The sequence below is a fragment of the Ahaetulla prasina genome, chromosome 3 (genome assembly GCF_028640845.1).
Source record: "Ahaetulla prasina isolate Xishuangbanna chromosome 3, ASM2864084v1, whole genome shotgun sequence".
Classification (NCBI taxonomy): Eukaryota; Metazoa; Chordata; class Lepidosauria; order Squamata; family Colubridae; genus Ahaetulla; species Ahaetulla prasina.
Genome location: NC_080541.1, coordinates 29791669 through 29806290, shown reverse-complemented (window position 1 = coordinate 29806290; position 14622 = coordinate 29791669). Strand labels below are relative to the sequence as shown.

The following is a 14622-nucleotide window of genomic DNA, read 5'->3' as shown; positions in this document are numbered from 1 at the left end:
CCTGGCAGCTCTGCGCATGCGCACACTGGGAACAGGCTCATGCTGTTCTTCTGCCTCGCTGATATCAGACTCCGGAGACTCTGGAGGCAGCAAAAAACTATCAAATGGCCTTGGCCCCCTCTCTGCCTCTGACTCAGAGCCATCGTCCAAGCCTTCCCCAGACTCTAGGACTGGCCCACATTCCTCCCCAACCTCCTCACTGTCCGAATCTGCTGCCAGCTTTGCTGGACGCTGGTGGGCCACAACAACAGATAGGTAGATAGGGGAGTTGCAGCGCAGCAAGAGCAGAAGGGCTGGCACGTGCCCAAACTTTGATCACATGACTTTAGGCACACTGCAACAGCCAGAACTTCACAACATTCCTTTATTCAGCACCGTTGTAACTTTGAACTGTCACTGAATGAATGGTCATAAGTCGAAGACTACCTGCATGCCATCAGTGGATAACTGATATTCATATATAAGAATAATGAACAATAAAAGCACACATAAAAGGGCCTCTGATGGCTCAACAGACTAAGACAGTCTGTTATTAACACAGCTGCTTGCAATTACTGCAAGTTCAAGTCCCACCAGGCCCAAGGTTGACTCAGCCTTCCATCCTTTATAAGGTAGGTAAAATGAGGACCCAGATTGTTGGGGGCAATAAGATGACTTTGTATATAATATACAAATGGATGAAGACTGTTGCTTAACATAGTGTAAGCCGCCCTGAGTCTTCGGAGAAGGGCGGGATATAAATGCAAATAAAAAAAATAAAAAATAAATTTTGTGATGAGACGAAACAATAACTACAAACTTATTGTACAGTCACTGCAAGGAAATCTGAATCTTTTCACCTTCGGTGACGAACCAATATCTGTGTGAATTAATTGCTTCTCCCAAAACTCATCCCAAACCTTCAATCTGAAACCTTCCTTTACTGACTTCTTTTTCTTTTATTTCTTTTATGGCGTTGTCTATCCGTCTCCTGGCTGACAGTGTTTTCACATCTAAAATGCAAAGCAGACAGATTGGCGCTTCAGGACAGAACATAACTAAAAGTACCAGCATCAGTGGGGAGATGTATACACTAGAGAAGAATGATGGCAGCCAATCTGACACAGCGGTGGGCACTGTGGGTGCAGGTGGCAAAAAACGGCGATCCAGTATTGGTGCAAAAATGGTAGCTATCGTGGGACTTTCACGGAAGAGCAGGAGCACCTCACAACTCAGCCAAACTGGTAGGATTAAAATTCCAGTTTCCATTCTTTTTTTGTGCGTGAACCTTAAGCTTATAATCTATATTTTTAGGTGAAATTTAATGTAGTTCAGAATATTTATGATTTATGAAAATGATTGTTCAGCATTTCTTTAGCACTACCACAGTATTGGGGCTAAATGCAAATCTGAAGGTCTAAATTTAGAAAAGGGAGAAATGTTCTCTATTCATCACCATTAGATGGAATATATTGCTATAATGAATGCTTTGTAAGGGTGTTTGCAGCATATTTCGAAACAAAAATGTTTATACATGAAAACAAAGTTGTTTACAAACAAAAACCAAAACATACATTTATAAATAATCCCTTTTCATCCAGTTTATTGTTAACTGCTATTTAGATTAATATTTAACTTCTGCTGAATATTGAAGATGTTAGTTTATTTTTTTTTAAAAAACTGATGTTTTTTAACATTAATATTTAATTTTCAAATACAATGCCAAAGCAAATAATATAATGTATAAATCAATGTTTCAAAATGGTCTATGAATTAGATAATCAAAGTAACTATACAAAACATTTTAATGGAAAAAATTATCTGTAGGACACTGTTGCTTGATTAAGCGTGATTTTTTCCTACTTGATGTGCAAAAGTTATGTAACAAACTGAAATAGAATTTTAAATAGCAATACTTATCTTTGAAGTGTCAGGATGCAGTTATGGTGCCTTAATCTCTCTGTTGCATCCTTTGCATAGCTCAGCCCCTGTGAATGAATAACTCAAAATGTATCCCTCTTAATGGTTTCAGACTTTCAGTCAATCAGTATTTCATCTACAATAAGCACAACTAAGTCTGGCTTTCAGTTATTATTTATCATACATTCAAAGGAAGTGGTTGACTTGTGTCCTAATTTCTATTATACAATAACGTTATATAACATAGTGGTTGTATGGATTAGAGGAGAGTGGTTTGAGACAGATCGTACTAAGGACAATGCAAAGTTGCTTGGAGAATAACTATTTCCGCTTACTAGTGCTAGCACTAAACATAAAAAGCAAGTAATTGTCAGTTCAACCGAATTGTTAATTCCCCAAAATATATATTGTTATATCTATAAATACTAAATATTTGTACAGCAAAAGATGTACTTAATGACTTCAGTATAATGTTCTTGCAATTTCAATCTAACTGTATTTGAAGATGTGTATTCCTACTGTATCTGTTCGTTTATATAAAGCATCTATAAGCATACAGGTAGTCCTTGAGTTACGATGATAATTGGGTCTGAAATGTTATGTGGTCACATGAATGCATCACTTAGCAATGGCAGTCTCATCACTCACCATTGCCATAGCTAATTGAATCCCACCTGTTTTTAGGTGAGGATACACCCTGATCCAGGCCGCTCTCAGTTTTGTCCCTCCTGGCTCTGGGCCTCAGCTAGATTAGGGGATGCCTTCTCTTCAACTCCCCTATCTCCCCTGCCCAATATTCACTGGCCCTGCCACCCTGCTGGCTCTGTGCTTGGAAAATTTCTGAGGCATCCTAAAGCATTGTGACAATGTTCTGTGCAATTTGAAGAACAGTGTGTGGTCTTGGGAAGAAGGCCTGGCACAGCCAGCAGTGGTCTCACATAGGGCCAGCCTGGTTGCACCTCTTCAGCAGCAGGAGATAGATGGTGAAGGTCAGTAGGAGGCAGCAAGGCCAACAAGGCAAGAAGAGCCAGGACCGGAAACCTTCAGGATGGCAGGACAAGTGGACCATCAGCGGCAGGCTGCCTGGTTGGCAGGAAGAGTAGAGCACAGGATGGTTGGGGCTATGCATTGCATGGTCTTGAGGTGGCACTCAAGATGATGATCAAGTGATGCTGGACTAAATCAGAAACCTGCAACAAGTGGTGACCAGCTGTGACTGATGGAAGTCCCCACACCTTTACTTCAGCCCTTGTGAAGTCAGGCCTGGCAAGGATGCTGCTCAACCAAAAGGGCAGAGATCAGGTGGAGATAGGCACGTGGGGGGAGCTGAAGAGCCCCTGAAGTGGTAAGTTTTGGTGAACTGTCAAGCACCTGAATTTTGATCACGCTACCACAGGGCTTTTGCACGCTCTGTAACTTTGGGCAAATATCAAAAGTCTTATTTGTTTGGTGCTGCCATAACTTCTAATAGTCGCTGAATGAATGTTCAGAACTCAAGGACTACCTGTAGTTATAATTTATGCCTATAAAATAATAACCTTTTTAATATAGATGAAAATATTATATTTAGCAAGCTGCAGAACAAATGGTTCCCAATCCTTTCTCTGTCCTGCTTGTGACTTGTTAGAATTTTGATTACCTCTATGCTTGACATTAACAGGGGTTTTAATTTTGAAGTATTAACTATGCAATATTTTGCTGCTGCCAACATTAGTCTAATTACATCAACTTTTCTGTATGAATTCATAAGATCAATTGATCAAGCAAAGTTCAGATGAAAACTGATGAATGGGCATTCTTGTATATATGAATATTTTTGCCCTCCTGCAGGTGTTTATCTTTAAAACAAAATATTTGTAGAAATCATCTCATTTGACTGGCATTGTTGAGGAGTGGAATAATAAGTACTGCACTTCAGAAGATAAGTGCAGAAAATAAGGACGGTGACCTCACAGAAATATGCAGGCAAAGAGAGCTGAAGCATTTTTAAGCCCTGGAAAACAGGATAATATTTGGAAGAGACATAGGCAAAGGTCTTCCTTATCTGCTACATTCACCAGAGTATCGGGGGATAATAATCACATTATATAGATAAAGCACAAAATATATGTACTTGTCAGATTTTCAGAATGTTTCATTTTCTCTAGTTATTTGTTCCTTCTATCCTTTTCTGCATCTTTCTGAAACTTTGTATATGATTTTATGCATGTATCTCCTAGACTTTCCCTTTTCTAATTCTTCCTTTCTACTACTGTAATTAATGTATTTTGTCCCAAGGATTCTTAATATAAACATTCTATATACATTGCTATGCAATTTTAGAGAATTATATTACAATGTCTGAGAAGTGCTAGTACTGAACAAATAGAAGCATTGCAATTCATATCAAATATTGATTCATAACTTGTATTATTTACAAGCCTGTATCAGAATATGAAGTGAATGATTTGCTCTGTCATCCTTAGCAAAAAAAATATTGAAAAAAATCCTTTTGTTTTTATTAGTTTTTAACAGCAAATTAGTTTTATTAAGCACTTGTGTGATTTGTACATTTATATCATGGAATTGGTTTTCCACAGACATAGGGATATAATAGAGGAACCAGTCATTTAAATTTAATGAGTTATACTATATTCTATTTTCTTTATACCAGATGAAATGGTAGGAATAATTATTACCACCTCTGCTAAAAGTTTTGTGGTCTTTTAATGGGAATGGTGGCTCTCCTTTGCAATTCTTATTTAGAATTTTTGTTTAAGAGTCTTAGAATGATAGGATAGATTTATCAAAAGATTTCAGAATCATTATATTTAAATGTCATAATGCAGAAATTTATTTTCTTTGTCTCTTAAAGAAATGACTTAGTTTGCTTTAGATTTCTGTTATCCCATTCTTATATGTGAACCTGAATTTATTATAACAGTTTATTAAATATCATATTACTGTAATTGCCTGAGACAAATCCCCCCCAAAATTTATCTTTAAAATGGGGTGGGGGAGGATCATCTTAGATTTGCTAGGAATATAGTTAGGTAGGCAAATGATACTTTCTTCCTCATCTTCCTGGGTTTTTTTGGTTGGGGATCCTACTAAATTGAGAATTATATAAGATAGATGTTTAAATATACTGTCCATATGTTCTAAATAATAAATTAGAATATTTCAGGATAACAATTATGTATTTATACTTCTTGTTCCAAAAGTGTTCATGGCCATTTTGGAGGGTATTTCTGATGTTTTAAGGGATGAGATAGATTTCTTAAGCATCTACAAAGCTTATGCCATCAACCCTTAAAATGCAATACTTCCTTACGGAAAAAGAAATAAAGCATCCATATTTTTCCTCCTTGTACACAATGAGAGGCTGAGGGCTTGTAAAGGAAAGGCACCTTGCTGTACCTTTTAAGCTTTCTGTAGTAAGAAATCACACCAAAAGAAATTTTTGATTTTACTGTAAAATATTTGTCAAAGTTTTATTCAAGGATGCCATACTGTTCTCTCATGAAACATTTAATGGGGCCCTTTGGATATAAGTTGAAAAACATTTCCTTTCTATAATAATAACTTGGTAACTTCATCAAGCATTCCTTACGGCATAAATTAGAGGAGGTGGAACAAGATCAACAGTAGCGGGGGGGGGGGATCAACTTGCAAATTACTACCCAGAAACGTGAAGATTCAGAGCAAGATGATTTGGAAGACTGATAGGAGAAATGGACTAACTCGTACTAATTTAAAGATAACTTCAGCAATAGAAATGCAGACAGAACAAACAAGAGAGAGAACAAGAAACAAAACTGAAGTAGATAGTTTTAGTCAGGAATAGTGAGGGAGAAGAGATTGCCTCAGTGGTCCCTGTCTTGTGCAATGCTTCAAGTCCTTCTGTCCTTCTTTTTAACATCCATATGAAGCCACTGGGAAAGGTCATCTGACTATTTGGGACATGATATCATCACTGTTCTGCTCTTATCCAAATAAACATTTAAGAAGTGATGTCCTTGACATCTTATCCTGGGGGGAAGCTGTAGACCTCTGGATGGAAGACTATAGATTTAAATTGAACACAAGCTGTACAGTTACTGTTACTGTTTATACATTGCAGTTCTCCGTTAATACTAATGTTATCTCTGGACAGGCAATTTCTACTTCTGAAGGAATATATTTGTGGTCTGGGGACTTACTGGATTCATAGCTTTTTGAGCAGCAAGTGAAAGCAGTGGTTACAGAGACAATTGAAATTTCCCATTTATGCAACTTTACCTGATTACAATAACAGCCACATTGCCACCACTTATTGCAATGTGGCCCACAAATTTATATTATTTATATTTATTTATCTATAGTCCATATTTCTAAAATGCCCATCTCTCTCAGACAGGGGCTTTGGGCGGTGTACAAAATAATATTGGACACAAATACTTTAAAGACTACTCAGAAATTACAATTAGTCCTGGATACAATTCTGGATGCTGCAAGCATGTTACATCTATGCTACAGGACTTTCGTGGGCTACCAGGTGGCTTCTAGGTACAGTTAAAGTGCTTATTCTATAAACTTGCTTATGGCTTGGCATCTGGGGTACCTGTAGAGTACTAAGGTATTCCAACAGGTGGAAACTATCCCTCGTTCCCAATTCTTGGAAATGAAGGCAAGAGGTTCTACTTTTCAATAGTAGTACCAATCCTTGGGAACAATTTCCTGGTGGAGATCAAACCATTTTCCTTCTTGAGGCTGCTGAAGAAGGATGCTGAAAAACAAATTATTCCAGAGATCATTCTAACTAACAGGTGCTTTAGCCATGTTTTATTTGTAGAATTACATTATTGTTATTTTTTAATGTTACTCTTATCTTGGTTTACTTGAACTTTGTGGCTTATTTTGTTATAAAAACATTTACTGTATTTTAAAATTTAACATGGATGTATTAATGTTTCCATGTTGTGGAAGCTGCCAAGAATTCCTTGGATTGTGTCAGTATAGAAATGACATAAACAAACAGATAGTGCATTGTTATTGTTTCCAAAAGAAGTTAGAACATTATGATGAAGAGTTCAGACAAACATTTTTGGACTGAAGAAGCTTCTGAGAAGTCTTTTAATACTAGGCATGTTAAACCCAAAGTGGTTCCTGGCAAACCTGGTTTTCATTTGGGAAAGAGAATGGTCATCGCAGCTTCAACTTTGATTTGTTTTCAGAGTTGTGATGGCATAAATAGATGTCTATATTTTCAAATGATGAGCTAATGAAAAATAACTCATATAAAAATTATTCAAATATAATGTTGGTTTTTGTACTTCTCTTTCTGCTGCTGTTATTGGCAGGGACAGATACAAGAGATGCAAGATGACAAAGTCCTGCTGATGTTAAATGCTAGTTCTTATTATTTTTATTTATAAAATATAGCTGCAGGAACTTTATGAATTATGATCCACATGGAAGTATGTGGATCATACTTCGTAAAGTTCCTGCAACTATAGTTGTGTATTTCCACAGTAACAATAAAACTCAGCTCTTTACAAAGCTTCCTGAAAGTCACTGAAGAGTCTCCAGAGGTTAAATAAAATCTTTTGCATAATTCATAGATTTATTTATCAAGCTTTTCTCCAGAAGCACAAAACAAATTATACGGGGATTGCCTTTTGCTTTAGGATTTTTCTTACAATGACTGACTTCAAAAATATTTATTTATTATACAGGTAGTCCTTGACTTACAACCATTTGTATATTGACTGTTCGGAGTTACAATGGTACTAAAAAAATGACTTATGACCAGTTTTCACACTTACGACCATTACAACATTCTCATGACCATGTGATCAAAATTTGGGCACTTGGCAACTGGCATGTATTTAAATTTGGGGTCATGTTATGTGATTACCATTTGTAAGCTTCCCATCTGGTTTCCAACATGCAAAGTTAATGGGAGAAGTCAGATTCACTCAATACCCACATGATTCACTTAACAGCTGCGGTGATTCACTTAACAGCTGTGGCAAAAAATGGGATACAACTCATTTAATAACTGTTTTGCTTAGCAATGGAAATTTTGAGCTCAGTTGTGGTTGTAATTTTGAGGACTACCTGTACTGGCTGGGGCCAAAGAATCCAGATTCTTGCTTCAAATGTAAACAGTCTTTGATTATTTTTGCTCCTAAATAATAAGAAAGACATCCCTTCTGTGAACACTGTTGTTATCGTTATGGTTAATAAACTGAGTTACTACCAGATGATGCATCTGATGATGCAAATCATCAGCTTTGCAACACAAAGACGTGTTTGAGTAAGGGTTATGTCATACAAAGGTACAATGTGTATTGGGCACAGATCTAGAGCAACCTCTGCTTCTCTATCGAAATGGCCATCCTTTACTTCCCTGCAAGAACTCCCTGAAGAAGGTGAAGTGCAGCAGCTTAGATACTGGAGTTACTGCCCCAAAGATACTGTTCAATGTTTCAGCAAAGCAGGCAGGAAGACAGGCTCCCAACCACCTATCAGCCTGGGTGGACTGTGGCTCGTTCTGCAAATCTCACAAGGTTGGATGGCATGATCACCTGGTGGATGAGAACATTGCCGCTATCATGAGTGGGGCACTATGAGGGGCCATTATTTGTGAAAACCCTTGGATATGTTTCTTTTCTGCAAGATGGCATGCTAATGTGGAGGGTGGCTGGTGACGGTGGTAATACTTTCATTCATACTGCTTTCACCACTAAATGAATATGTTACTATGTAGAATGTTGTGAAAATAGCAGCTTAAAAATGATAATTAATACCCTTAATTAAAACTATAATACAGAACTACATTGATTTTAATTTAAGAAATTGTCATCTCTTCTGATTTCAATTGTAGGCTAGTAGCGCAACTCTTAAATATTTTGGTAAGCATTAATACACCCTTGGCATAGATGCACTTAACATTCATTGACAAGAGTATACAGTCATGTTCTCTCCTACATCTTATACCGAGACTAGCATATACACCTTTTTTTTTCAATTGATGAAGGTGACATCCTATGTAGTGGTTGTTGAAATCATGCAGGGACTGAAGGGTTGCAAAAGTGAAGTGATCAAAGAGATGGAAGACTAAATTCCTATGAGCTACTTGTTTGAGTTTATAGCTGAAATGAATCGCTGCATTTTACTTATATCATTTGCATAACCATACACTAGGAACATAGGAAACTGCCTTATACTGACTGAGTTCCTTGACTTATCAATACCGGGGATGGGCCACTGTTTGTCAGCATCTCCTTCTGAGGGTTGTGAGAGAATGAGTATCCCAAAGCATTTCACAGCCTCCTTAAATATTAACAAAAAGAGTGCCTTACAGATTTCTGGAGAGGTAATTCCAGAGGGATGGCACTACTATTGAAAAGGAGTAGTTCTACCTCTGCCTTGCATGTCATAGGCAAGATAACCCTATTCCTCAGAATATACAAACAGGATTGGTGAATTTGCTTTGGATGTTGAGATGAGTGGCACATAAACAATAAACATTCTACTTGGAATAAGTAGCTTTACAGGTATGGGAATGCAAAGTGAGATGGGGCTTTCTAGCTCAAAGTCAGCACTTTGTGGCGTATCCAGGAGCCTATTGGTAACCATTGTAGAGTCCATAACTCTGGTGTTATATGTGACTAACAAAGGATTCATCAGCCAGCAAGTCGTCTTCTGTATTTTTTGTCAGCTGAAGGTTTTGAATAGTCTTTGAATACAGTCCCACATAAAATGCAATGTAGAAATTGGTTCTGGTACTATATTTATGTAATAATTTAGTTTTCATTGAAGTGTACAGACAAGTTTGAAAACTTGAAAAGCCACTCGCAATACATAATCATCTAAAAACTTCTTTCTGTGTTTATTCCTGTGGCATGTGACATAGCTATTGTAGATGGAATTGGCTGTTATAAAAAAAGGAATTATATTTATATGTGTAGGGGGTTATTGGTCAAGACTGTATTTTTTTTAATTTGAATTTATATCCCGCCCTTCTCCGAAGACTCAGGGCGGCTTACACTGTGTTAAGCAATAGTCTTCATCCATTTGTATATTATATACAAAGTCAACTTTATTGCCCCCAACAATCTGGGTCCTCATTTTACCTACCTTATAAAGGATGGAAGGCTGAGTCAACCTTGGGCCTGGTGGGACTTGAACTTGCAGTAATTGCAAGCAGCTGTGTTAATAACAGACAGATTTAGTCTGCTGAGCCACCAACAATATGTATTATATCAGTGAACTGTAAAAGCAAATAAAACAAATATTTCTTCACCTGTAGCTGTTAGTATAATGTATAAAAGGTGCATTTTAATTCTCCCTCATTCTGACATAGAAAACAGAGATGTGATGATTGCTTTGATTACATCAATTTGTAAATTTAACATTGTAAATTGAAAAGTAATTTTAGACGTAAAGGAATATTTTTTCATTTTTTATCTTTAAACTAAAACTAGATTCTCCTGGGATAGTTTCCCTGTGAATGCTTATTTTGCAGACATAAGTTTGCAATTCATATGATGATGATGATTATATATGAGGATATGTGTTATGTGATAATTATAGCCTAGCATTAAAATGGTCTCTCTAGTTTGTATTTTATAGTTTAAAATCTGCTTCTCTGTCTCTGTCTCTCTCTCTCTCTGGGTTTTAGCATTATGTAGACACAAAAGATCAAGGGCAGTCCTACTGATGTGTCCATGAATTTATCTTTTCCTTTACATTCCAGAGTTAGTATAACCTTCTGTTCTTCAATATTGTATTAGTCACAACATCAAACATCCTTTGCAATTTTAATTGGATGGGAATTAAAGATATACTGTATAGGGGTTCACAATTGACATGGTCATAGAGAAAAACTATCTACCTCACTCGGAAACATTATAGAATATGGCACAGCTGTCCCGCAGGTAAGAAGGAGCACATAGCCTGATTCTTTCAACAGAAATATCATCTTTGTTGTGTACAAAAATATTGCTCCCCATGCTCATATAAAAGGAATATGGATTTTATTTTCCGAAACTGACCCTTTTCACCAGCAAGTTTTGTTTGTGACTTTTTATACTGCATGCACAATATTTAAGATATTATTACTTTCAGCTGTGATATCTTTTCAATATGTATATTTTTTCCTCACTGTTCTTCATAGATGTTTGCATCACAATCAGAGGTGTGGAAATATTTCCTAATTCCTTAATTCACTTGCTGTCTTCTCAGCTAATGTCATACAACTGCAAAATGCTTCTAACTTTTAAAAGTAGCATTTTTCCCCAGCTAGTATAATTTTCTAATCAGCTTTGCTTCCACTATAAAAATATAGCAGTTGCATTATAGACTAAAAAGTGCTATTCTGTCTAAAAGCTTAATCAGTCACATAAGTATATATGTATATTATATGTACATCATAGCAGAGAAGTTGTGGTTTTTAAATATGCTATGAGATTTCTAAAATCATAAGACTTTTAAACACATAATTTCAACTGTGACAAATCAAAGCTAAATTTAGAAGGCAGAAAAGAGCTTACTGACATTTCTTAGGTGCCTGGGTAAAAATAGGCTTTTAATTGGGTCAGATATGTTCAATTTCAGTTTATTATATAGAGTTGACACTCCGATCACAATTTATTTCAAATAATACTGCATTCCTAACAAATATTAGGAAATAATTTAATTGCATATTATTTTGTTTAAAGTTGCAAACATTAATACTTCTTTTTCAGGACTAATTATCTCCCAGTCATATATAATGGCTGGCACTGAATAGATCTTAATATATGTAGCAGTGGTGAAATCCAAATTTTTTTACTACCGGTTCTGTGAGCGTGGCAGGGGATACTGCAAAATCCTCATTCCCTCCCCACTCCTGGGGGAAGGATATTGCAAAATCTCCATTCCCACCTTACTCTGGGGCCAGCCAGAAGTGATATTTGCTGGTTCTCCAAACTGCTCAAAATGTCCGCTACTGGTTCTCCAGAGCCTGTTGGATTTCACCCCTGATATGTAGTAATAAATGTAGATTCATGAAATAAAGATTCCTCAAGGCTGCATGAAACTCTGAATCCTCTTCTATGCTCCTTGGAAATACTTTTAACCAGAATTCTGGAAAATTGGTGACATAATTTCACCATTTTAAAATTTTTAAGAAAAACTGCTGCTTATATCTCTAAGGTTACTTAATGCAGTTTTTAAAAATTAACTCCCCCCCCACATATTGCTTTTCCAAAGAAAGAATGCAATCATTGCCCCAGATTCTCTCCTTATGTGCTATATCTGCTCAACTTTTAAAAATACATTAAATGAAGCCCCCAGTCATCAAAAGGTTGCTTACTTCTGGATTTTATGCATATATGCAGGTGACCATTCACTAAGCATAGCTATTGCGGCATGTCAGTGCATTATGTGATAAAGATTAGTACTTCAAGAGGTTTACCTTATTTTTGCAGCCAATACATACATACCTTCAAATGAGCTATAAAATATTCAGAATACAAACTTTAAGTGTTCAGAAATAGGTAAATTGGAATCCCTGTCCTAATGTTCCTTTTAATTATATTCACTTTATGTATTCAATTCATGCTTATATATATTATCGAAAATGTACTCGACAAATAAAAATAAAAACTAAAATCTTTCTTGATTCTGCCATATCTTGCCCCTCCATTGGCTTTATTTTTTATATTAGATTCCAGTTTTTAAAGAAAAGATGCATGCCATAAAGCAATTCATCTTTATAAATGTATTTTGTCGTCCTGCAAACAAACTGGTGATGGAGGTGGGGATAGGGATCATCCTTGCCCGTTTCGGGATTATTATTATTATTATTTTTGTAAATATGCTTTTGAACTGACTATGTAAATGGCAGCCATTTTGATAAAAACCAAAGTAGTCCATGATCAGCTAAAGATATGATTATTGCTGCATATGCTCACTCATGGAAGGGTTTCTAGTTCAAAGGACCATGCATATTTGGTAGTAGAATTAAGATACAATCAATTTAAATCGAGGATTTACAATCTCAGTGAAAGAATCTATTTAAAATTGCTTATCATCTATTCGACTTTTGGTTCTCTATTCACCGTTTTTATTTTGCAATGTTTGATGTATCTGATCATAGACAAACATGTATGTTTATTCCAAAATATAGTATTTCCTATTAAGTACTCATAATGATATGTAATTCTGTATATTGAATACAAGGCAACAATATTTTAATTCGTGCTAAATTATAGTCTCTCAGGTTGAATCTTCGGTTATGTGGTTTATGTAATTTCAAATTGGAATTCTGTTTTAGAGCTCTATATTGAGCCCTTAGAAATTAAAATTTAATTTAACATATTAAATTAGTTTCATTAAAGGGCTGAGTCTCACAGCCATTTCATGGGAGGTCAGCTGTCTTTTTTTCATACTATCAGTCCTTTGCAATACAGGTTATGACCACAAGTTTCAACCGGGATTTCCGTCTTAAGATGTTGAAACCATAAGTCAAATTAGTAAAATGACAAATTTTACAGCAATTGTTAAATAAATCAATGTAGCTGTTAACAAAAATTACACAGTCATTAAGCGAATGACTGTTTCCCCAGTTGGTGTTTTTTGACATTTGCAAAAAAAAAAAAAAAGTTGTAGATTGCAATCATGTTACTGCAGCTGATTGTAAGTGCAAGCCAGTTGCCAACAGCCTAAATCATGATCACATAACTGTAAGATTGGCGCAACAGTTATAAATGTGAATAAAAGTCATAAGTCACTTTTTCTGGTGGCTGCTGTAATTTTGAACCATCTTTAAACAAATGGCCACGAGTCAAGGACTACCTATGTTCATTTATTTTTGTTTTCTCTGTGTGCTTTGAGTTTGAGTTTGACTTTGAGTTCTTCAAACACTAGAAGAAACTTGCCACATAAATAAAAATACCTCCCATATCATATTCAAGACCTGAAGACACACCATTAGTGAAATAAGACTATTGCAATGCCTATTATCTGAGGTATTACATGCTGCTACATGGATAATTCATGGGGGCAAACCTGTGAGATATTGATAGATGTTTCAGTTTTGTCTATTCGTATTTTGTACGAATCAAATTGGCTTCTTAATACAGGATGAACTTTACATAACTGTTTTCTTGTGAACTGTCTTTCATTCTGAACTGAGACACCATTTGGAAGGAACTAATGCTCTGTTCTACTGCTTCTCCATATATAGTAATGATCCAACTTTGTTCTTTCACCATATCCTCTTTTTCCGACATTTATAGATAACTTCTCTTTTAGATCCATAACACTTCTATCATTGATAAAAGAGCTTTGATGTTTCATCGTTGCTTATCCGATCTTTGAAATATAACCTGTTTCCAAAATAAAATAGTCCATAAAGTATCTCATCTGAATTTCTCACTTACTTGTTGCTAATGTGATTTCCTGCCCATTATTATGCAAATTTATGAATTCTGTGGTATGCACCATTGAATTGCTAACTACCTGATTATCCTTTCTGTGATTAGAAGGAAAGACATTTGATGCATGTCTAGTCCAGTAACCTATTTTGAACCCTGAATACCAGGCAGAACTTCAATTCTTACATGACAATTGACGTTTAGAAGAGTAGTGTTTCTAAACATTACAAAATAAAATGGGAGGGTGGGGGAATTGGTACATCTGGCTGCAAACTACAGAAGGCATGATCAAAATTAAGCAAGTAGTAGGCAAATAACTACAGCCATAGCTTTT

General features: G+C 35.9%; 1 protein-coding gene across 1 annotated transcript in view; it reads left to right on the top strand.

Moving 5' to 3' along the window:
• RIMS2 (regulating synaptic membrane exocytosis 2) overlaps positions 1 to 14622 on the top strand; it is a 318322-nt gene that overhangs the window by 284443 nt on the left and 19257 nt on the right. The window contains exon 27 of the mRNA XM_058175035.1: positions 982 to 1223. Within this exon, the coding sequence (XP_058031018.1) occupies positions 982 to 1223 (242 nt within the window). The remainder of the gene's footprint in view (positions 1 to 981; positions 1224 to 14622) is intronic.